This window comes from Podarcis muralis, chromosome 1 (genome assembly GCF_964188315.1).
Source record: "Podarcis muralis chromosome 1, rPodMur119.hap1.1, whole genome shotgun sequence".
Lineage (NCBI taxonomy): Eukaryota > Metazoa > Chordata > Lepidosauria > Squamata > Lacertidae > Podarcis > Podarcis muralis.
Window position 1 is genome coordinate 132,300,026 of NC_135655.1, and position 21,355 is coordinate 132,321,380.

The 21,355-nt window shown below is 45.3% G+C and overlaps 2 protein-coding genes across 4 annotated transcripts in view; one reads left to right on the top strand and one right to left on the bottom strand.

Annotated features, from left to right (window-relative positions):
* Window positions 1–11,315, bottom strand: part of MCM3AP (minichromosome maintenance complex component 3 associated protein) — a 47,140-nt gene extending 35,825 nt beyond the window's left edge. The window contains exons 1-9 of one of the 2 annotated variants that reach the window (XM_028703113.2): window positions 11,164–11,315; window positions 10,634–10,668; window positions 8,187–9,445; window positions 7,524–7,747; window positions 6,053–6,131; window positions 3,977–4,124; window positions 2,775–2,971; window positions 1,195–1,334; window positions 461–658 (exon numbers count right to left, since the gene is read on the bottom strand). In XM_028703113.2, the coding sequence (XP_028558946.2) occupies window positions 461–658; window positions 1,195–1,334; window positions 2,775–2,971; window positions 3,977–4,124; window positions 6,053–6,131; window positions 7,524–7,747; window positions 8,187–9,363 (2,163 nt within the window). In that variant the 5' untranslated portion in view covers window positions 9,364–9,445; window positions 10,634–10,668; window positions 11,164–11,315. The remainder of the gene's footprint in view (window positions 1–460; window positions 659–1,194; window positions 1,335–2,774; window positions 2,972–3,976; window positions 4,125–6,052; window positions 6,132–7,523; window positions 7,748–8,186; window positions 9,446–10,633; window positions 10,669–11,163) is intronic. The other variant, XM_028703124.2, reaches the window with a different exon arrangement.
* A 1,104-nt stretch (window positions 11,316–12,419) lies between these two features.
* YBEY (ybeY metalloendoribonuclease) lies at window positions 12,420–21,145 on the top strand. 2 transcript variants are annotated; one of them, XM_077918856.1, is made up of 6 exons: window positions 12,420–12,664; window positions 17,161–17,449; window positions 18,443–18,574; window positions 20,009–20,077; window positions 20,772–20,828; window positions 21,010–21,145. In XM_077918856.1, exons 1-5 carry the CDS (start codon window positions 12,525–12,527, stop codon window positions 20,778–20,780), a joined length of 639 nt encoding a protein of 212 aa, XP_077774982.1. In that variant the 5' UTR covers window positions 12,420–12,524; the 3' UTR covers window positions 20,781–20,828; window positions 21,010–21,145. The 2 variants fall into 2 exon arrangements, with proteins under 2 accessions (XP_077774982.1, XP_028559248.2); XM_028703415.2 differs by lacking the exon at window positions 20,772–20,828 and having other exon boundaries at window positions 12,424–12,664.
* The last annotated feature ends 210 nt before the right edge of the window (window positions 21,146–21,355 follow it).

A 21,355-nucleotide genomic window follows, 5' to 3' on the forward strand; every position in this document is an offset into this window, starting at 1 on the left:
AGGTGTTTGTGCTGGTTCTATTTATTTCTTCCATACCATACCATTTATGACATGGCCACAGAAGCATCTAAAACTCTAACGAACTTAAGTGCTACAAATTTAGTAACTAATTGTTGGAAACATGCCAAAGATACAAATATATTCTTTAAATAAACAAAGCTGCTTGCCTGGGATGTGCTAACTACACTGCTACCGTCATGAGATAAAAAAAAGAAGCACAACGAAAGATCTGAAGATCCTCTGCCTGCAATTCATTCTATGCATATGAAAGTGCAGCCCTTTAAACCCTGTACCCTCCTAGCCACCCAAGTCTTTCACCCTCCACCCAAAGTGAAATATGAAACAGCACCCCACTGGCAACTTCAGGATTCCTTTTTCATTCACAGATGTCTAATCAATAATTTGGATGAGTCTAGCTTGCATCCTGTCAAATCTAAGGGCTTCATCCCAAAGTGGTTACCTTCCTTATTCCACGAGTTCTATCCCATACAAAATCGTACCACTCCCGGTAGTTTCCTTCTCCTTTGTCCATAATTTGCGTCACTAAGTAGTCCATGGTCATACTCAACACCTCTGAAGGCCTCAGTTCATGTGGTAGAGGTTCCTCCTGGTCTGCTGAAGACCTGCTGTACTCCTTTATTGCTGCTGCATGGTCAACCTCAGAGAGAAAACAAAATAAATTCTTAAGGATGACAACAACAGCAGCAGCAGCAGCACCTCTGCAGGCATGGTCCATGTGCCAGGCAAGATGAGAGTGAAAAATATTTTTGCCATTGTTTAAATCTTTAGAACCAATCGCTCTCAATCTTCACTAAGGAAGTTAAAGGACTTCTGTCAATATTTTCAGATAACATGAAACCAAAGGTTTGTTAAACTTAACTATGGCTGGTTTACACCACTTTACTTATATCCATCTGGGAATACATGCAGAAAGCACAGGATACAAGCCGCCGCTATGGGACTGATCAGGCCAATTTCCCCTCCCCCGTTTTTCACCTCCAATCAACAGTCCTCAGCTTCCATGCACTTCTAGGCCTCAATCCAAGTTAGGCTGGTTTTTTTTAGGGGGAGGGGGGTAATTTACAAAGTTTTATTTCCCTAAGTATGGAACTATAATAAATAAGTGGCCAAGTTGTTCTTGGTATGGGCCTTAGTAGCAGTACCTTAATACAAAAAGCGTTTGTTGAATACTACCTTGTCAGTTCCTGGGACCACTTCAAAGATACTAAGCTGGTTCCTCGTCTCTCTCATATAACGCTCTTTTTCTGGACACATGTCTGGGCATGTGCCAACGAATGTTTTCGCTTTGCCAAGATCTATTTGTTTTACTCGAGCTTAAAAAGAAAGAAATCAAAGTTTCAATAGTCTGCCCCGGGGGATCTTCTGCATTTATCATGAAAAAATGTTAACTTGGTACAAATAATCATCTAACCGGGGGGGGGGGGGGGAATCCTTTTTATAGAATTTCTAAGAATGAACCAGCCTTTATAATGGCCAGGATCTAGCTATGTTTTCCTCTTTTAAAGTGACACTCCATTTACATGCACAGGGAACCCTCTGGCAGATCCTTCTCTATGATAATGTTGTGGGATGGAAAACTTTCTGCCACCAAAAGTTTTCCCATGGAAAATTTTCCATTTCAAAAAAACACATTCTTTTACCAAACGAATTAATAATATACTTCAGCAGAATACAGGTAATCTGCACAGTTTCAATACTGTATGGAGCAAGCTTGTTTTCTCCTGCTCTGGTGGGTAGGACTCGAACCAATGGCTTCAAGTTACAAGAAAGGAGATTCCAACCCAAAATCAGGAAAAACTTTCTGACAGTAAGAGCTGTTCAACATGGAACAGACTCCCTGCGTAGGTTGTGGAGTCTCCTTCCTTGGAGGCTCTTAAGCAGAGGTTGGATGGTCATCTGTTACGGCTGCTTGAGCTGAGACTGTAGCCTTCTTCCAGTATTCCATTCGCCTCAGGTGGATTAGATTTGTCGCTATTGACTGCACCCCTACCTACCAGGCATAACTGTTCCAGGCATAAGACTTCCAGGTCACCACAGACCAAGGAGGCCGAATCCCCTGATTGGGAGAAACTCCTTATGGACTTTTAGTTGTAAGCACAGAGAGCCTTCTCACCTTGTTGAACATGCAGAGAATGGGAACAGGGACACACACATACACCCCTTCCACATGCTGAAGGAATGTATGGAGAGAACATGGGGCAGGGGTTTATAGGAAACTGCTAAATATCTTTGGGCATTCTAATTTAGGCTGCAATCCTAACCCCATTTACATGGGAGTAAGTCCCTTTATATTCAATAGGGCATGTTTCTGAGTACGCATGGTTAGGACTGTGTTGTTACTATGTTAACAGTTTTCAGTATCTTCATTTTTTTTTTTTTTTTTGCTCCCCACCCCACCCCAAAGGAAATATTTTAGTTCCATACCTTCGGTCTTCCGGGAAAATTGATATTTATACAGCATGTAAGACTAACATGGAGTACTTCTTTAGTTTTGTTAACTAATTAGTCAGTTAAACTATATTAGTCAACTAACTGATTTGTTAATTAAATCCTAAATATCATCCCAGGAGATTTAGATTATGTGCAGGAGGAATCAATTCAATGTTTTCCCGTACTCCCCCGTGACTGTTTGGTGGTGATATTTACACAGCTGTGTGATGCATTCACACACACTCACATTGTGGATGTGAATCACCTGGACAGCCCTGTATGTACCCCAGACATTTTTTCAATCCAAATTCATAAACTCTTACCTTGCCGCATGATTTTATCTCTCTGGTCTAGAACACGATATTTGTCCTCAGAGGTCTCAGCCACTAGGCCCACAAGGCTGCTAAGAGAGGATGCTGAGGCTTCAAAAATCTCTGGACCATGGCCTTCAGAACCCGAGTCAAAGGCATAGGCTTCAAACTGCAGAGACTTTTTAAGGCCTTGCTTCTTAGCTGGAGAACTATAACCAAGAGACGGACATTTTAAAAGAAGTTCACATTCCTCAACTGAGTGGAAAGGAAGGAGCTAGGCAGGACTCAGGACGCACAGAAGTCTCCAGTTCCCCATAACAGCCTGACATGTTGAGCATGTAAATTGCACGGAACACAAGGGTATGGGCATGGAACTGGATCTGGCTGGCAGAACAGATCTTCAGATCCCAATCCTTTCACAGGCCACCTTTGATTGGGGGGGGGCAACACCACCCACCTGTCGCTTGACATTATGATAACATCTGGCACTTGACAACTGCCAAAGTTCAAAGGGGATTTGCTGTAAGCAACAGTTACAGCAACCTCCTTTGAAGGTGTGCTCCCAGCACCAGTCAGTTGACTGATGCCTGGAGACCATGTCTTCCAAGAGGCTTGCTCTGTTTCCAACAACTTTGAAAATGAGGTGATCTGAATGCAAGCCTTCTCCAAATGGAAGAGGCAAGCTCAGAGCTGACAGGGGACTCCACTTGAAAGGAACAGGTCAGGTGTGTGGCAGGTGGACGTGGTTTGTGGGGAACGGCCTCATGGGTCAACCTGGAACCCATGTTGACTGTCACATCCTTTGTTTTGTTATGTCCTTTGCTGATCCTTCTGCCTGCAGTGGACCACATCAAGTGCAATGACTTCAATGACACCATTCTAAAATCTACTCTACATCAATTGTCCTTATATTCAAACTGCCGCTACACAACAGAACTAGATTTTCATGTCTGAAACCCTCTCTCTCTCTCTCTCTCTCTCTCTCTCTCTATAAAACAGAGATGAAGAACCTGTGGTCCTCCCGATGCTGTGGACTCCCAACTCCCATTATCCCAGAACACTGGTCATTTCAGCTGGGGCTGATGGGAGTTGTAGTCCAACAACATCTGGAGGGCCACAGATTCCCTATTTCTGATCTAACAATAACAGCACTTACGACAGATACATTACAGTACATTAATTTTTATACCAAGACTCTACTGATGGGCACATACCTTTTGTTTGACAAGTTTCCACTACCAGTGGAACGGATTAAGGACTTGCTATGTGGAGAATGCTGATGACTCAGTTGTTCACTGGCTTGCCTCCCTTCACTTTCGTCTGCCTTCTGCTCCTTAGAGGAATAGTCTTTCTTATTAGGACCTTTGCAAATTGAATGACATAGAAGACTAGAGATTAAACCAAGTGATCAAACATGGGACCTTTTACTCATACGCAACCAATGAACCAAGTCTAACTAGAAATAATACTAATACTAATACCCCGCACATCTGGCTGGGTTTCCCCAGGCACTCTGGGCCGCTTCCAACAAAATATTAAAATACAATAGTCCTTCAGATATTAAAAGCTTCCCTAAACAGGGCTGCCTTCAGATGTCTTCTAAAAGTATGGTAGTTGTTTTATCCTTTGACATCTGGTGGGAGGCGTTCCACAGGGTGGGCGCCACTACTGAGAAGGCTCTTTACCTGGTTCCCTGTAACTTCACTTCTCGCAGTAAGGGAACCGCCAGAAGGCCCTCGGGGGGTGGAGAAGCTCCTTCAGGTATACTGGGCCAAGGCCATTTAAGGCTTTAAAGGTCAGCACCAACACTTTGAATTGTGCTCGGAAATGTACCGGGAGCCAATGTAGATCTTTCAAGACCGGAGTTATATGGTCTCGGCAGCCGCTCCCAGTCACTAGTCTAGCTGCCGCATTTTGGATTAGTTGTAGTTTCCGGGTCACCTTCAAAGGTAGCCCCACATAGTGTGCATTGCAGTAGTCCAAGCGGGAAATAACTAGAGCATGCACCACTCTGGCAAGACAGTCTGTGAGCAGATAGGGTCTCAGCCTGCCTACCAGATGGAGCTGGTAAACAGCTGCCCTGGACACAGAATTGACCTGCACCTCCATGGACAGCTGCAATTCCAAAATGACTCCCAGGCTGCACACCTGGTCATTCAAGAGCAGAGTTACCCCATTCAGGACCTGGGAGTCCTCTACACCGGCCCACCTCCTGTCCCCACAGAACAGTACTTCTGTCTGGTCAGGATTCAGCCTCAATCTGTTAGCCGCCATCCATCCTCCAACCACCTCCAGACACTCACCCAGGACCTTCATCACATTCACTGGTTCTGATTTGAAAGAAAGGTAGAGCTGGGTATCATCTGCATACTGATGGACACCCAGCCCAAACCCTGATGATCCCTCCCAGTGGCTTCATGTAGATGTTGAAAATCATGGAGGAGAGGTCGGAACCCTGAGGCACCCCACAAGTGAGAGCCCAGGGGTCTGAACACTCACCCCCCAACACCACTTTCTAAACACAGACCAGGAGGAAGGAGCGGAACCACTGTATGACCGTGCCTCCAGGTCCCAACTCCTCTAGACGGTCCAGAAGGATGTTATGGTAGATGGTATCAAAAGCCGCTAACACAGCCCTATTGATTTTAATGGCACTGAAGTGCATTGTACCACTTTGCTACTGAAGCATTTTACTGGCATCTACCCAGTCACATCTAAGCCAAATATGGGGCACTCCTTTATACCATGCTTCTATCAGATTTTCACTTTTTTTCTGTATTCCCCCTTTGTCCCTTTTTATGAAACTTACACAGTTCTAAAAATGAGTTTCCACGGAATAAATTATCAGTGGAAGGCTCATTTCGACCAAGCTGCTGGAGTGATCTTGCTGTGGCCACCCCCATCCCCATGACACACTTTGCACCCTAGCCATGGAGGTGGCCTGTCCCTGTGGCGCCATAAAGTACTGCTGTGGCCAGAGGCAAGGCTTGGATTTTCGTCTAATACATTAAAGCTCGGGGGGGGGGGTGGAAACCTGAGAAAGCAGGGATCCAAGCAAAACTCATCAACCAAAGTGAAAGGGCAGAAAGTTTGGGGAAACAAAAAGGCACTCAAAGCAAGAGGCAGAGAGCACCCCAAAAGGAGGGTGCCACCCCGGAGCAGCTCCTCTCCATGGTGGCCTCTGCTGCGCTTCAGAGCAGTACAATGCATGACTGAAGAGGACCCTTCCTCTGAAACATAAACCCAACCCACTAGCAGGCATTTTACAAGTATACAATTAGGTAACTTACTTGCTTTCTTCTTGTGCCAAAAGGCCACTATTTCTTTATGTAACTCCTTTGCTTTCTTCTTAGCCAAAACGGCAGATGCCTGAAAAACAGTATTCAGTAGAAGGGCCAGTTGGGGTTAGAATGGTATATCACATACCTGATAATTTCGTCAGCACAACACTGCACCTACCGTGAGTGTCCCTTCTCTTTGAAGACAGGATAACAACTTTGTGAAGACCATTCCCCCATATAGGCTTTGGAGCCAGGGCTTATACAGAGCTTCCCACATTCTTCTCTGGTAGGACCCACTCTCAGTGTGAGATATACTATAGCTGACATGCCCACTTAAGAGAAAGCACTGCACCCAGTGGAGGGGCCAACTAAGCAGAAAAGCAATTAGAATAGCGCACAAGGAATAAAACATAGCCAAAAATCTGTAAAGGTGAACTGCAAATATGCAAGAAACCACCTCCTGTTAGAAGCAATAGACCCAACCACGACTGTGTGGAACAAATGTCCTCACAATGAACAGGAGGAACATTCGCAAAAGGAACCTTCAGAGAACATTTTGAAGAAGAATGTTAAAAAGCTGTGTATTGCAATGGGCCTTTTACAACAATATTATGTGTCCAGGCTATTCCTCAGGGTCCCATCCAACTCTACAATTCTATAAGAACCATCTGTCCAAATGCCACTTCAATGATACAAAATGTGTCCGCCTTGTATAAACCGAGGTTCACGTTGCCACTTTACCAAATATTCTTTAGGAAGGCATTAGGAAAGCATGCTTCCCCTCATTAAGTGTGCAGTGTTACCTTTTTGAACCAGTTCCCACTGCATCTGATAAGTGATCCCAATGCATCCCTGAATCCAGTGTCCCATTGTGAACCTACTTGCCACCCTTAACAGATAGTCAAGTGCCAAAACTCAGGAATGCATCCAATATAAATCCTCTGCATTCTATGTAAGGTGTGCAATTTCTTGTCTCTAAGGGGCAGAAATAGCTACATTCATTCTGAAACACTAGTATTTTCAAGACTTTCCTGTCTTAATTTGTTGAAAATTACTGTTACTGTTCCCCAGGACTTTTCTATTGAGAAAGCTGCAATTTTTACTATGAATATATAGAGCAACAGGCAATACTTGCCAGTAAACAACTGCAGGAAACGTTTGAGCTGGTCATTCCCACAATATTTGCATCTCCTTGTCACAGACCCTGAAATCCTACTGCTTTCAATAAGACTTGTGCCCTAAGTTAGAGTGCAGCTAACATCACCCTACTACCAACATTTTCCATATTATAAAGGTCTATCTGTCAACCCATGAATTTCCAGAACGAGAGGCTGTAGTGGGAATAATTCTAAATTATCATCATCATCATGATTTATTATATTTGTTTCCCATGCTTCACCACATTAGCACATATCTGTACAAAAACTATGCATGTAAAGGCTTAACACTTCTGATTTTCTATTAATATTTAAGAACTCACATGATCAAAACAGTGTACAATAGCCAGCTTTTTGTTTACATTGGTACGGATCCGTTGGAATCGAATAAATTTCTTCAAGTGATTCTCAATAACGTTTCTGTTATTTAGATGGTCCGGAATATTCTTGTACTGGATGACTGTAAGGTCACTTGACGACAAGCCTCCAAGGCTCTCTGTGCTCCCCCTGTTCTGATTTCGACGCAAAGGGTTGGAGATGGTAGACTCTTAAGGGGAGAAACAGCCTTTCATTATATCAAACATTAATGTAGATTTTTTTTAAAGCACTTATTATTAAGTAGACGCCACAGAATAATGAATGTAAACAAACAAAACAGAGAAAAAATGGGCAACCTTCCAGGGACTGCCCACTTGCCAGTGATGAGCAGAGCCAGAAGAGGAGAAAAAGACAGATCATGGTAAACCAGGCTACTGTCCAACCATGTGAAAGTCGGAGGGAGGGAGGGAGGGAGGGAGGGAGGGAGGGAGGGAGGACATATGTACGCACACAACCTCTCTGTCTTCCATGGAGGAAAGCAAAAGGCATAAACACAGTCCAAAGACACATCCCAGCTGGGCAAAAGCATGCGGCATGTGTTTTAAATCAAAAGTGACTGCCATGTTCTCATTATACTAATTCTTGCTGGGGGTGGGGTTGATGCTTACCTTCCTTCAGTGCTGCCTTATTTTCTTCCTTTTTCTTTGTTGCTGATGACCTAACCATTGCAAAACCAGACTGAGTTCCCCCTGCCATACTCGTCTGCTCAATTTCTCCAGATTCTAGAGAAACTCTTTCCATTTTGGACTCCTTCTTATTGCTTTTCAGCATATCTTGCAATGTTCTGTTAAAGAGGCCACCTCCACGGGGCCGATTCAGCTTGACTGGCGGCTTAACGGAAGAATGTTCGCTCCTTGCCAGCAGCTCTGGCTCATCCACAGCATCATAATCATGTCTTCTTGGAGAAGGCTCCTGCTCTTCTTTCCTCTTTTTTCCCTTCCTAAGGATCGGAAGTGACTCACCTGAAGGTAGCAATTCTTCATGTTCTGGTTTGCTTACTTTATTAATTTGACCCAAAGACCCAACAGATGAGTTAGAAAAAGAGGTAAAACTACCAGGGTTTCCAAAGAGACTTATTGGCCTTTTTTTATCATCCTCTGTGATCTTGCTTGGTAAAGGACTACTGAATGAAGGCACTAAAGTATTACTGCTTGCAGGTTTTGAAAAGCTGATGCTTGTATTTACACTTGAACTGCTGCTCTCTTGAGAAATACCAAAGGGGGCTACGCTTCCAGTTCCACTTGCACCTGGTAAGGAAAATGTGAATGGAGTTGGCGTTATCTGATTTGGCAGTTTCTCTTGTTCTGAACCAGTGCCAAAGATAGGCTGAAACAAAGCATTCTCGGGGGGTTTGAAGCTGAAATGTGGCCTCCCAAAACTACTGCCAGAAGTTTCTCCAGACGTAGCTCCAAAGCTAGAAGTATTCTGAGAACCCCCAAGATTCGTAGGTGGATTAAAATTGAATCCTTGCTTGCCAGCAATGGAAGAGCTAGTTGGCAGAGAAGTCACAAAGGAAGTCGTTTGTCCAAGGGAAAAAGGCTGGGTAAATCCTGGGGGTTGCCCAAATCCTAAACCTTGCCCTGAAGGTTGCAGTCCTGAAGTTATGGTGAAGTCAGAGTGGGGTGCAAACCCTGGATTCTTTAACAGTCCACCACTGTTCTGCCCAAAGACAGGAAGCTGACTGAACTGGAATGGTGGCTGAACTGGAAATATTCCTGCTGAAGTGCCAGGTGGAGTCTGGAAAACTCCAGGTGGCTGTCCACTAAATGGTGTATTGGGATTCATCTTCACAACCAGCCATCTACGCAATAGATTCTCCCACCTAGAATGTGGTAGCTTTCAACTCCTAACCCATTGTTCTCATAATCTGCAAAACAAAATAAGTAGGACATATTGTAATATCAATACAATTCTTTTAATTAAGAAATTGTTTCAGGAAAATGTAAACATTTCACATATGCTCTAGCAACACGTTAGCCACATCTAGTGCTGAATCATATTATTAAGGACCTATCATAAATACATTTAATCACAATATGACAATATGAGAACCTATTCTATGAATAGCCTTTTCATTAAAACAGCTTTTCTTCATAAGCTCTTGATCAAGAGATCCCACTGAAAATGTCAGTACCAGTTCTCTCATCATCAAGACCATCAGTTTGAGCATGACATCAATTATAAATAATAAATTATACATATTTAAACACCTTATCCTAAATAATTTGTAGATTTACTGAAGGTCTTGTTTTATTACTAACAGCGAAAGATTTCTCACTGCTGCTGCTACTGTGGATTCCGCGCCAGGAGAAAGTCGGGCAGCAGGCTCCATGCTGGGAGAAAGCTTTATCCCTGCATGAAGCGCAGCCTGCTGCTGCGGGCTCGCCAGGAGAAAGCTGCCCAGAAGCAGCAGCAGCGAATGGCAGGCTCAGCTCAGCGTCGGGCGGCTTCCTCCCAGCACGGAGCTGCCCAGCATATTAGGCGACTGGGCTTATAAGACGAACCCCCAAATTGCAGTTGCCAATTTGGGAGTGTCATCTAATACTCCCAGTCGCCTAATACGCCAGAATCTACGGTAGTCATATGCGGCACTGCTGTCTGAAGCAACAAGGGTGCAAGCCAGCCTTCCCCAATCTGGTGCCCTCCAAACATTTTGGATTAAAGCGCACACCAGGAAACTTTTTGTTTGCTTTATTTATACACTGATGTGTTTTATATTAATAGCGTTTACAATGGTTTCTCCCACCACCTCCAATAATATTGTAATTACTGTGAGCTGCTTTGAGCCTCCAGTTGTTGCTGGAAAAGCAGAATAGAAATATTGAGTCAAATAAAATAAAAAATGGAAGGGCTGATACCATGCTGTTTTTGTTGTAATTATCCACGTTTTTAGCCCACTGCAGTCTTGGATGACAGCCAGAAAAAGATCCCATAGGCAGGTAGACTTTGCATTTGTGGTCAACCTCAGGCATCACTCCTTATCAGTTAGCCTACCCCTTACATAGAGACGAAGGAGATTGCTTTCTGACCCTTTATTTGCGTATGTAACAGTAACCTTTGTAACACAGACAGCAGACCCCAATGCATTGGCTACAAAACGAATCAGGAAAAGGCGTTAGATAAAATAGCTTGTACATTATTTTGGTGATTTGGGGGTTTAATCTGAAATCAAGATAGATTTAATCTTGGTTGTGTCTGTTATCTTCCTTCTCTTTCATCCCGGATGTTGGCTCATATCCTCTGCTTTATCTTATGAATGCTATTGCTACAAGTCTGTCATGGCCTCTGGCCAGTACAATACACTTAGGAACTTATGGGCATGTTTTTTATGCAGTTCCAACTCTATCCTCCCTCCCTCCCCCCAATGATCGTGTTGTTTTTGTCCCCCCCCCCCCATGTTTTTAGCTGCCCTTTTTCCTGTGTGTAAGCCGCCTTGGGTCCCTGTCAAGGGGAAAGGCGGGCTGCTGCAAACGAGCACATCCGAATTAGGCCCCCCGCCATAACAGCCCCACCCCCCGCCCCGGCCTCGGACTGTCGCGGGAAGCGGGCAGGAAGGGCGCCGCGGGCACAGCCACTTCTCCTCACCCGCCGCCGCCGCGGAGAGCCGCCTCGGGGCCCCGGAAGCGCCTCTGCCCCGCTGGGCGCCCACGAGCGTCGCGTCACGAGAGAGGCTTCGGCGACGCTCCCAGAACGACGGGCTCCCTCAGGCAGCAGCTTCCGCCTCTTCAGGGCAGGAGGCGGAAGTGACGTTTCGCTCCCGGCAACCGGGCCCCGCCTCTTCGTCTAGACGGGCTCGCGAAGCGGAGGCCGGCCCCGCCTCCCCGGCCCGAAGCGCATGCGCAGTAGGGAACGCTTTCGAGGCGGCGTTGTTATCATCATCATGGATACAACGGAGCGCTATACGAATTTCATAAAGGAATACAAAAAGTGCAATACCTCTGCAGCGTCTCTCAGGGGCCGGGGAAGCCCGTCCAGCTGCTGGGATTGGCAGGCCGAGCTTATTATTGGCTTGCCTGTTTATTTCGTAACAAATTAGGCGGCGCTTAATTGCAAGGAAACATCGGGGAGGGTTGCGAAAAGATAAAACAGCAACATCGACGAAAAGAATCACGACCCTCCGTTTAAAATATGGCAAAGTTAAAATAGTGAGCCTGGGTGACGTTCACCAGGATTCAGAGTTTGTCGGAAAGAGCAACGCGAAGGCGCCTGCAGGCGGGGCAGCTCCAGAGGCAGGGAGTTCCGCAGCTCCCGCGACGCCCCTCGACCTCCGATAGGCGGGAAGAAGAATGTGCCGCCCTCGAAAGCCCCTGAAGGAGCCCTGGGCACCAGGGTCCTGCAGCGAGACCGGCCCAACTGGCGCTGCTCCTGGAGAGCCGCTGGAACTCCCTGCCTACGGATTGCCGGGCGGCGTGGGAGCAGTCTCCTCGGGGCAGAGGTCCCTCCGGTGCGCGTGGGCCGCTTGCCCGAGCGCCCCGCTCTCCCCCAGCCCCGCCTGGCTGGCAGCCCCACCGCTGTGTCCTCTGGGCGCCTGCCGAAGACCTCCTTGTCCAGGCACGATGAAGAATCGAAGCACGTGCTTCATGGGATCTAGTCTTTCCCGTTGGGCTTTTACTTTGGCAGGTCGTTAGAAGTACGGCTGCTAAATGTTTCGGTGCTTTTACTGTTTGTTTCGGTAAACCTTGGCTTTGAGGGTTTCCTCTCCCTACACTCAAGCAACTCCTAAATTGCATGGCATTGGTAATAAACGCGTCCAAGCGGGGCAGGAGGGCAGTTGCAGGCCGGGTGGGCTTCTTGCAAGGGGGGCAATCGGAGGGGTCGCTTTGCCCGAGCGAAGGTGTTGCAGGCACTGCCCCCTGCCAGCCCCGAGCAGCCGGCCAGAGAGGAGGCGCCACGGGCCTTGGCCGAGCAGGAAATGGTCGGCGGCGCTCTTTCCCTGCGCCTTCTCTATGGCGGAAGCGCCTCCATACCGGAAATCAGAGTCTCTCGAGCTTCCGGAGGGGGAAGCCGGGGCTCGCCTTCCCTTCTGCCCGGGAATCCGGAGCGAGGCGGAGGTTCCCCTGGAGGGGTGGTGCTCGGGGCGGGGAAGGTAAGCTGTGTCGCTTTATTGCACCTTCGAGAAAACGGTGTGATGATGATGAATTATATTTATTGTTATATTTCTAAAAAAAATAAGAATACAGTGGTACCTTGGGTTAAGTACTTAATTCGTTCCAGAGATCCGTTCTTAACCTGAAACTGTTCTTAACCTGAAGCACCACTTTAGCTAATGGGGCCTCCAGCTGCTGCCGCCGAGTGATTGCTGCTCTCATCCTGAGGCAAAGTTCTTAACCCGAGGTAATATTTCTGGGTTAGCGGAGTATGTAACCTGAAGCGTCTGTAACCCGAGGTACCGCTGTAATAATAAGTTTTATTTATACCCCTCCCTTCCCAGCCAAGACCGGGCTCCGGGCAGCTAACACCAGGTATTAAAACAATTGATTAAAATACAACTTAAAAACAAGATTAAAATACAGTGGTACCTCGGGTTACAGACGCTTCAGGTTACATACTCCGCTAACCCAGAAATATTGCCTCAGGTTAAGAACTTTGCTTCAGGATGAGAACAGAAATCGTGCTCCGGCGGCGCGGCGGCAGCAGGAGGCCCCATTAGCTAAAGTGGTGCTTCAGGTTAAGAACAGATTCAGGTTAAGAACAGATCTCCAGAACAAATTAAGTACTTAACCCGAGGTACCACTGTACAACATTAAAATGCAGCCTCATTTCAGTAGAAATTCAAATCAAGAACTTTTTGGGGATGAAAACATCAAATCTTCACCAAGGCCAACTGTCCAGACTGGTCCTACATTCATTTATTGCAATTACTTACATCCCGCTTTTCAGGATACAGACCTTTCCACGGCAACTTATAAGTAACATGAAAACACGTTTAACACACATACGCAACAGAACAATACCAATATATAAAATGGCTCTCTTTTGATTTGTGTCTGTTGTTATAGTTGCTCTCTCTGGGTTATAGATATTATAGAAGATCTTCCCCATATGGCAGCTGCTGGTGGAAGGGCCTTGGCTGAGGCGGTGCAACCAGAGCAGCCTTTTGCACGTCCTTTGCTTGTGTCCCTTTCTTGAGATAAAACGGGCACCCCGGCAACCGTTATTTTGGCACCAGTTGTCCCTTCCACCACTTGCCTCGGGAGGGCTATGTCTTGTTGCAACCATCTATTCTGCAATATTCTGCTCTTACCAATCTAAAGGACCAGGATTGTGCAGTGTTTCAATGATCAAAAGCATAATCCTCTGAATTGGAGAAATCGAGAGAGATATTGCCGCACCGGCAGCATATCTCTTCTTTCTCACATCCAAAAATGCAAGAAGGGCTTTTACACCTGCCAGAAGCTCGGCTCTGCCCTCGCCGATCAAGGAAGGATCCTTTTAAAAAGTCCCATATGCTCAGAGGCTTTGCGCTTGTTCATTGTTGGGAGATAGGAAACCCAGAGCACTTGTTCTTTAGATGTCCCTCTTATGAAGAGGCACCTAGTGAGACCATTGATCCCCTGCTGGTGAGGCTCGCTGACCTCCCGGAAAAACAAAAATTTGACCTTTTCCTGTTAGGCAAAGGTCACAAGACGACCGAGATGGTCGCCAGATTCTGTGTACAGATCTATAGGCGCAGACCATCCCACAACCCAAACTAGTTCGTTAATAAAATCCCCAAACTCTGTTCCATGGGTAACTCTGGGTCATCTCTCTGCGGTAGACTTTTACGTGTCTATACGCTTATCACATTTATAAAATTTTAATTTATTATTGTACATTGTTTTAAATGTTTGCTTTCCTTCTGGGATTGTACCCCCAAGTGTGTTTTATAAGCTGGTCTACGACCGTAATAAATTACAGTGGTGCCTCGCAAGACGAAAACAATCCGTTCCACGAGTCTCTTCGTCTTGCGTTTTTTTCGTCTTGTGAAGCAAGCCCCTTAGCGGCTTAGCGCTATTAGCAGCTTAGCGGATCAGCTGATAAGTGGCTTAGCGGATCAGCTGTTAAGCGGCTTAGCGGATCAGCTGATAAGCGGCTTAGCGGATCAGCTGATTAGCGGATCAGCTGATTAGCGGATCAGCTGATTAGCGGCTTAGCGGATCAGCTGATTAGCGGCTTAGCGGATCAGCTGATAAGCGGCTTAGCGGATCAGCTGATAAGCGGCTTAGCGGATCAGCTGATAAGCGGCTTAGCGGATCAGCTGATAAGCGGCTTAGCGGATCAGCTGATAAGCGGCTTAGCGGATCAGCTGATAAGCGGCTTAGCGGATCAGCTGATAAGCGGCTTAGCGGATCAGCTGATAAGCGGCTTAGCGGATCAGCTGATAAGCGGCTTAGCGGATCAGCTGATAAGCGGCTTAGCGGATCAGCTGATAAGCGGCTTAGCGGATCAGCTGATAAGCGGCTTAGCGGATCAGCTGATAAGCGGCTTAGCGGATCAGCTGATAAGCGGCTTAGCGGATCAGCTGATAAGCGGCTTAGCGGATCAGCTGATAAGCGGCTTAGCGGATCAGCTGATAAGCGGCTTAGCGGCTTGGGGAAAAGGGGGGGGGACCCTGCAGGAACTCGCAATACATTTTCGTCTTGCGAAGCAAGCCCATAGGAAATTCGTTTTGCGAAGCACCTCCAAAACGGAAAACCCTTTCATCTAGCGGGTTTTCCGTCTTGCGAGGCATTCGTCTTGCGGGGCACCACTGTATCTATCTATCTCAGTGTTTCCCAACCGGTGTTCCGCGGCACACTACTGTGCCGTCAGACATTGGCTGGTGTGCCGTGGGAGGGAGGCGGGCGAGTCGGGCGGTGAGAGGCGGCGGCGGCGAGGATCCGCGTCGAGCCGGGGGCGGCTCCGCGGTGGTGGTGCCGAGCGGCGGGGCAGCGCGTGCAAAAGGGAGGAGCGCGAGACAGCGGAGGAGGAGGAGGCCGGCATGTCCGGGCAGCAGCAGCAACAACAGCAGCAGCAACTCCCGGCGACGGCTCCTCAAGCCCCGCCGCCGCCCCCTCCTCCGCCCGCTATCGCCGCCACCACCACAACAGCCGCCGCCGCCTCAGTTGCCGCCGTCCCTCAGTCCCTCGCTCTGCTGCCTCCTCCCACCCCCAAAGCTTGGAGGTTCCCCGGCAAGGGGGAGGGAAAAAACTTTCACTTTCGTGCGTCCCTCCCGGCGTGACGCTGCGCGCTGACGTCACGGGGCGGGGCTTTAATGGTGGTGTGCCGTGAGATTTTTTTTCAGTAAACAGGTGTGCCGTTGCCCAAAAAAGTTTGGGAAACACTGATCTATCTAATCCTCTGAGCATGTGCAATTGCACAGTTCAAAATATGCTTGCACATTAGAAACAAGATGCACTTGTACACCCAGCTGGTAGGTTTAACTTCCATTGACAATGGAAAGGGAGCTAAATTCTGAAGGACAGCTCTGGGAACTCACACTAACACGCATTTAGCAAAACATCCCCAAAACATTGACTGACACTAGAAAATCACAACTGTTAGAACACAGTGTTATAAGATTGGGGTGGGGTGGGGGATAGTCTGCATGTCATCTTAGATGGGATCCTGCAGGAAAAGAGACTGCTTATTTTTATTTTAGTATTTTATTTTAAAAGGTTTTTTGCATAGAATATTAATTGCATTCATCCATAACAATTTCACTATTTTTCTGGGGTTCTTCCAACCCTGACTTTCCTCCACCCTTTCCCCAACTAAATATTTTTTATCCAGTCTATTAAATCTCCTTTTTCAATGCTTTTTATCAATTATATTACAAGTGCTAATCCAATCCTGACGTTTTTAAATATTTGCAATGCTCCTTCCTATATTCTATAAAATTAATCCATTCATTTCTAAAAAAAAAATATCTTCTTGATGTCTGATCTTCCCGGTCAATTTCACCATTTCTGCATAGTCCATCCATTTCGATATCCATTCTTCTTTCAATGGGGTTCTTTCTTCCTTCCAACCCTGGGCATATAACATTTTGCCGCTGTTGTCGCGTACATAAAAATGGCCTTTTTTCCTTCCAGAATCTCTTCTCCTATTATACCTAATAAGAAAGCCTCTGGTTTTTTAACAAAAGTTATTTTAAACAATTTTTTTATCTCATTATAAATCATTTCCCAAAAGGCTTTTGCTGACTTGCAGGTCCACCACATATGGTAAAATGTACCCTCATTCTCTTTGCACATTCAACATACATTAGACATTTTTAAATACATTTTTGCAAATCGGTACATAATTTTCATACAATTTTCTTTTAACGAACAGCAAGCAGTAAATCGTAAATCCACTTTCCGTAACTTTTCTCATGACTCAAATTGTATATTATGACCCACGTCTTTTGTCCAATGTATGATTGCTGATTTTACTTCTTCATCTTTTGTCTCTCATGAGCATGAGACTTTTAATCTTGGGCTTGTGGGTTTGAGCCCCACGTTGGGCAAACAATTCCCGCAATCCAGGGGGTTGGACTACATGACCACCTTAGTCCCTTCCAACTCTACAGTTCTATGGTTACTTAACCTACTGCAATGATTCTAATCTCTGCCATTTCAGCTGCTGGAACTATCACTGCTGTCTAAATGATGTTGGAAAAGCACTGCTTTGCAGAGCATCGTCTTCACTTTTTAAAGATATGAGCCTGCTCATACGTAACCTGCAGAGAGCCATCCCTATCAGGAGAGTGCCACTTCGCAAGAATATAGAACAAATCCGTCGCATTTTGGGTGTGCAGCAGTTTGATCTTGGTGTTATCTGTGTTAATAACAGGCACATACAGCTGCTCAACAGAAACTACAGATGGAAGGATAGCCCTACTGATGTGTTATCTTTTCCTTTTCATGAGGTAAACATTTTGCTTACGATTCTCCAGTTCAGCAACAGTCTTATGAGGCTTGTCTTGAACAGGAACAAGACAATAGGACATATTACAAAACGTGTTAAGGCTTCAAGTACATGTGGGTAATCGGGGGCCTTCGATGGACCAATCATACTTGTTTAGACTTGAGGACAACACAGACGCTGCATAGAAATATTTAAATTTGGGGAAGATGAAGGCCTGTGGCTTCTTTAAAACAAATAGCTGCTTCTGTATAAGCAATGCTCATTTGTAAGAATAAAGTGATATATCATTTGTATTACCAGGTCCATTCATCATCATTCTTTTTAACCACCATTGGAAAGTACTTCCATATAGTACTTTGTTATGCTTATAGCTTTACTTGTCCACAATTCATCCAAATAATCCTACAATGTAAGATACTAATTCTGCTCTACAGCTAAGAAAGCACTGTTCTAAATGTTCTTATTTCAATAAACCCCATGGAATAAGTATGTGTAAGCGTGCAGCAAAGCAACCATATCACGTGGTGTTCAGCATCATCTGCTCCAAAGTACACTTATTTATGTACAAAATTTAATATCTTGTCCCTGAATCCATTTGGAACTCTCAGGATAGCTTACAGTATAAACAACAAAGAAAATATAAAGTACATTTGCATACAGTGCTTCAGTCCTAAGTATATTTAATTAGAAGCCACACTAAAATCAGTTTACTTTTGAGTAAACATGGTTAGGATCGTGCTGCAAAGCTGATAATTTGTGGGTTGCCAGGCCCACACAATGAGAATGCAGATAAAAACCAGACCATTCCAGTTTCCTGGTCCAGAGGCAATCACACGAGCTCCATTAGTTGCAGGGAGCTTAGAAATCAATATTGTGTTTCAACATATGTCATTTCTGCATTGACACCCATTGTGAATGTTCAAAAAAATTATGGAACTTTGAAAATCTGTATCTGTAACTTTTGGATCATAGTTTGGGCCTGTTCCCTTCACAGAATCTGACAGCAGGAGAGCTGCCTCAGCCTTGTGCTCGAGGTGAATACAATTTGGGAGACATTTTTCTTGGAGTAGAACATATCTATCAAGAGTGTGAGGAGAATAAGGAAGATTTCTACAGTATTCTTACAGTAAGTATATGTTTACTAATTCAGTTATCCTGCTACTTGAGTTGGTTTTTATCTTTAGAGTTCTGACAAGTTACCCTAAAACTTGCTTGGTCTTCTCAGTTTACAAAAGAAGCTTCTTTTATTTCCCCACTTCATTCTAGCATTGTGTATACTATTAGATTTCCACCCAAAAAAAACACCATTGCAGGCATATTTTGTTTCATCTAAGCCATTGTGCTACTTCATGATCTTAATGTCAAGGGAAGGAAAACTTTGCTCCCTAAGACTGTCTGCACAACTACAGCTGCTAGCCACAGTTGCCCTAGGACTGCAGAACCAAAGGAATGCATCAGTCAGGGCACCAAGGGCAACTGTACCCCTGCCTCCAATGCCAAGAGCTTGCTTCCTTACCCACACCCTCAAATGGACTCCTGGAGTCCTGTGTCCAATTGTGGGCACCACAATTTAAGAAGGATGTTGACAAGCTGGAAGGTGTGCAGAGGAGGGTGACCAAGATGATCAAGGGTCTGGAAACCAAGCCTTGTGAGAAATGGTTGAAGGAGCAGGGTCTGGAAAAGAGCAGACTGGAAAAGAGGAGACTTAGAGGAGATATGATAGCCATCTTCAAATACCTAAAGGGCAGTCACATGGAAGATAAAGGAAGCTTGTTTTCTCCTGCTCTGGAGGGTAGGACTTGAACCAATGGCTTCAAGTTGCAAGAAAGGAGATTCCAGCTAAACTTCAGGAATAAATTTCTGATGGTAACAGCTGTTCAACAGTGGAACGGTCTCCCTCTGGAGGTGGTGGACTCTCCTTCCTCCAAAGTTTTTAAGCAGAGGTTGGAAGGCCATCTGTCATGGATGCTTTAGTTGAGATTCCTGCACTGCAGGGGGTTGGACTACATGACCCCGGGGTCCCTTCCAATTCTACCATTCTCTGATTCTGTACCACAGTATTATCACAGGGTTGTTGTGAGGATGAAAATGGAGGGGGAAGTACGCTACCTTGAGCTCTTTGCAGCAAAGGTGGGATATAAATGTAATGATAGATAGATAGATAGATAGATAGATAGATAGATAGATAAGAAAGAAAGATGGGTGATCTCTGAAAAGTAAACATCTTGGCTGGTTGTCTCCTCTGCAACACATTTCTTTAGTGTGTTGGTTTCCAGTTAAGACACATGACAAGTGGAGAAACACAACTGAATTCCAGTAAAAGACTGAACAAATATATTTTGCTTTCTAAAGCAAGCCTGCTTATTCTTGAGACAAGCCCCAGTGACTTCCATGAAATGAATTCCAAGTAACTTGGTAGCAAAGCCTAGCCCTAAAACCATGGAAGAGAATTATAATGAGAAAAGTCACCTGTTCATTATTTTGTTTGTTTCCAATAAAATGTGGTCCTTGAACACGGAGGGCAGAAGTGAAACTCTGAAATATTTCCCCCCTTGCACAGGTAACAATTGCTCATGGCATGTGCCACTTACTTGGCTATAAACACAGCACAGAAACAGAGTGGCAGCAGGTGAGTGTTTTCCTTGTGATGAGCAATTTCACTGCATGCACCCTAATATCTGAGCAGCGAGAGACTCAGGGTTTAATTGTTTGGAACAAAGGTCAGGGTTAGGGTTAGGGTTAGCCATCTGTCTTTAGGATGGCTTTATTTACACACACACACACACACACTGAGGATAGTATAAAAGGACTCTTAGCATTAGCATTCCAACAGCTATTGCCTCCCCACTAAGTTTCCAAGGTGAAAAACCCAAAGCCAGTTTTCAATTCTTCACACAGTGGCAGTCAAGCTTCTGTGTCTCCTCTGCTTCCGGTTTCAGCCAAACTCACACAGAGCAGCCCCAACTAGTTTTCTTCTACTTCAAAAAAGATGCCACCTCCAGCCAGGTGAGAGTGTGTGGACAGCCTATCCCCTCTTGGAAAGCAGCGTTACCCAGTTGTCTCTATGGTAACACAGCTGACTCTTTGGTCACATAAATGAGGGTGTTAAACAAGACCAGCAACTTGACAAACTGTTTTGACCAGTTCAGCAGGCTGCTTCCTGCAGAGGCCTCCATATAAAACCACAAGTTTCATTGGGATCCATAGGCATTATCCAAACCGATCCCCCATCCTATAAAAAATATTAATACTTGATTCATCTGCAGATGCCCTAGCATATTAATTGGGTGAGAAAACATAAATTTTATGTACCCTATGTGCAGTGTGAGTGACAAATTCATGAAGGGAGATCTGTAGTGCATCTGGCTGTTAACAATAAGGTTGGTGGTTTGAGCCCAGCTGCGGTCAGGATTCCTGCACTGCAGGAAGTTGGACTAGATGACTGTCAGGATCCCTTCCAACTCTATAAATCTATTCTATGATTCAAATTTTGTAAGATGACCTTGTTGTGTTATTTGGAAGGAAATGTATGCAATCACCATTGCCTTACCTCTTTTTCAGATGTACGAAAAGGAAGCACAAATTCTTCTGGAGCTAAACAGATTGTCAGACACAAATTTGCAACCACTGACCAAACACCACTTCTAGGAGCCATATTTGTATGTTGGCTCAGAAATAAAAGAAATGATTCATTCTGTTTTAAAGAAAACTCCATTATTATCTGATGCTCTGCAGGCAACCTCCTGGCCAACCGTACTTTTCCTGGAATGCCTATCAAAGGATGCCATGATGTAACCCCCTTCTAAAGGCCTTCCTCACTATTCTGAGGAATTCTCAAATTGATCTTTGTCTTGAATTAGATCATCCTTCTGGTATAACCTGAGAGCTTTTGGTGATGCTAAGCAAC

Excerpts from the sequence above, each read along its gene's own strand:
- YBEY (XM_028703415.2), top strand. The coding sequence starts at position 12,525 with ATGGCGGAAGCGCCTCCATACCGGAAATCAGAGTCTCTCGAGCTTCCG. Across the intron at positions 12,665-17,160 it reads TGGTGCTCGGGGCGGGGAAG|CTGCTGGAACTATCACTGCT; the intron begins GTAAGCTGTGTC and ends CTGCCATTTCAG. Across the intron at positions 18,575-20,008 it reads ATTTCTACAGTATTCTTACA|GTAACAATTGCTCATGGCAT; the intron begins GTAAGTATATGT and ends CCCCTTGCACAG.